Consider the following 1,824-nt stretch of genomic DNA (forward strand, 5'->3'; position numbering starts at 1 on the left):
GAACCCATCACGCTCACGCGGCAGATCGAAGAGCTGTTGGATTAGCTGTCCAGCGAACCTGTGAATGATGTCATCAGCGAAACCGTAAGGTGCTGGTATACTGACAGCAGGGACCGCTGTAATAGCTGGTTTGATTGTTCAATAAACCTAGTTTAACCAGATTACTAGAGAGTATAAACTGCAATCCGCGGCGCAGGTCGATATGCTGACTTCTCATGGCACCCATTTGCCAAATTTATCATTTCGTCAATGGCTCCAAAGAAGAAGGTTGACGAAGCTCCCAAACCCATCCTAGGACGCCCGTCCAACAATCTCAAGATGGGACTCGTTGGATTGCCCAACGTGGGCAAATCGACCACGTTCAACCTTCTTTGCAAGCAGCAAGCCAAGGCAGAGAACTATCCCTTCTGCACCATAGATCCCAACGAGGCCCGAATGACCGTGCCAGACGAGCGGTTTGACTGGCTCTCTCAGGTCTTCAAGCCAGCAGGAAACGTCCCTGCCTACCTGACCATCTTTGACATCGCAGGCCTGGTCCCCGGCGCGCACGAGGGCGCTGGTCTTGGAAACGCCTTCCTTTCGCACATTCAGGCGGTGGACGGCATCTTCCACGTGGTCCGTGCCTTCGACGACCCGGATATCATCCACAGCGAAGGCGATGTGAACCCTGTTAACGACCTTCAAACCATCTACGACGAACTGCGTCTCAAGGATCTCGCTCGGATCACGAACACTGTGGAGCAGTTGGATAGGCAGACAAAGCACCAGAAGGACAAGGCTAAACTCAAGGAGTTGGACATTCTGAAGACCATCATGAACCACCTGGAGGTCAAAGAAAAATGGATCAGCGATAACACCTGGAAGTCAGACGAGGTTGAAGTTCTTAACGACTACCAATTTCTGACAGCTAAGCAGGTCGTCTACCTGGTCAACATGTCACAGCACGACTTTGCCCGCCAGAAGAATAAGTGGCTCGCCAAAATTCACAAGTGGATCCAGGAGAAGTGCCCCGGACCTGTTATACCGTACAGCGCCGAGTTGGAAATGGAGTTGGCAAACTGCGTTGACGAGGCCAGCCGTGCCGAGTTACTGAAGGATTGCGCAGCAGGGAAGTCAATGCTACCCAAGATAATTACTACAGGTTACCATAACCTGAACCTCATCCACTATTTCACATGTGGCGAGAAGGAGGTTCGCTGTTGGACCATTCGAAAGGGGTTCAAGGCCCCGCAAGCCGCTGGCGTCATACACACTGACTTTGAGAAGGGGTTTATCTGCGCCGACGTGTACAATTACGAGGCCATCCGCGAGTATGGCGATGAAGCTAAGGTGAAGGCGGCTGGTAAGCTGATGCAAAAGGGCAAAGAGTATGTGGTAGAGGACGGGGACATCATGCACTTCAAGTTTAGCACTGCTGGTGGAAATAAGAAGAAGTGACGAGTTTAGGTGCTGCCACTGGAAATAAGAAGTGAAGGCACCTTTTTTGGTTTTCGCGCAGTGGTTTCAGAGGTCGAACAGATAGAGAAAGTGGCACTTGTGGTTTCGAGACATTCGGGAACAGACAACTCCAAAGTGACTTCCGACAACTCCAATGTGACTTCGTACGCTCCATGGCACCTCCGCTCCTCTACAAGGCAAGTAAGTGACTAGGAACGCGATCCGCTTCCTAGTTCTCAACTTAAAAACATCACATCGCATACTTCTGTGTCCACTCCCTCGCAGACTCCTCGTACCGCTTCCGATCGGTCTTGTAGAGTCGAGCGATTTCAGGTACCAGAGGATCATCCGGATTGCTGTCCGTGAGCAACGAGGAGATCGACAGCA

At 51.5% G+C, this 1,824-nt stretch overlaps 1 protein-coding gene across 1 annotated transcript; it reads left to right on the plus strand.

The window, feature by feature from the left end:
- Positions 1–249: 249 nt before the first annotated feature.
- KVP17_001821 (uncharacterized protein) lies at positions 250–1,437 on the plus strand (the record flags this gene model as incomplete). The annotated part of the gene is made up of 1 exon (XM_068517555.1): positions 250–1,437. The coding sequence occupies one exon, from the start codon at positions 250–252 to the stop codon at positions 1,435–1,437; it is 1,188 nt and encodes a 395-aa protein (XP_068373103.1).
- Positions 1,438–1,824: the final 387 nt, after the last annotated feature.

This window comes from the organism of the source record quoted next, assembly GCF_019968985.1.
Source record: "MAG: Porospora cf. gigantea B chromosome Unknown PgB_NODE_5669_length_1824_cov_128.168, whole genome shotgun sequence".
NCBI lineage: Eukaryota > Apicomplexa > Conoidasida > Eugregarinorida > Porosporidae > Porospora > Porospora cf. gigantea B.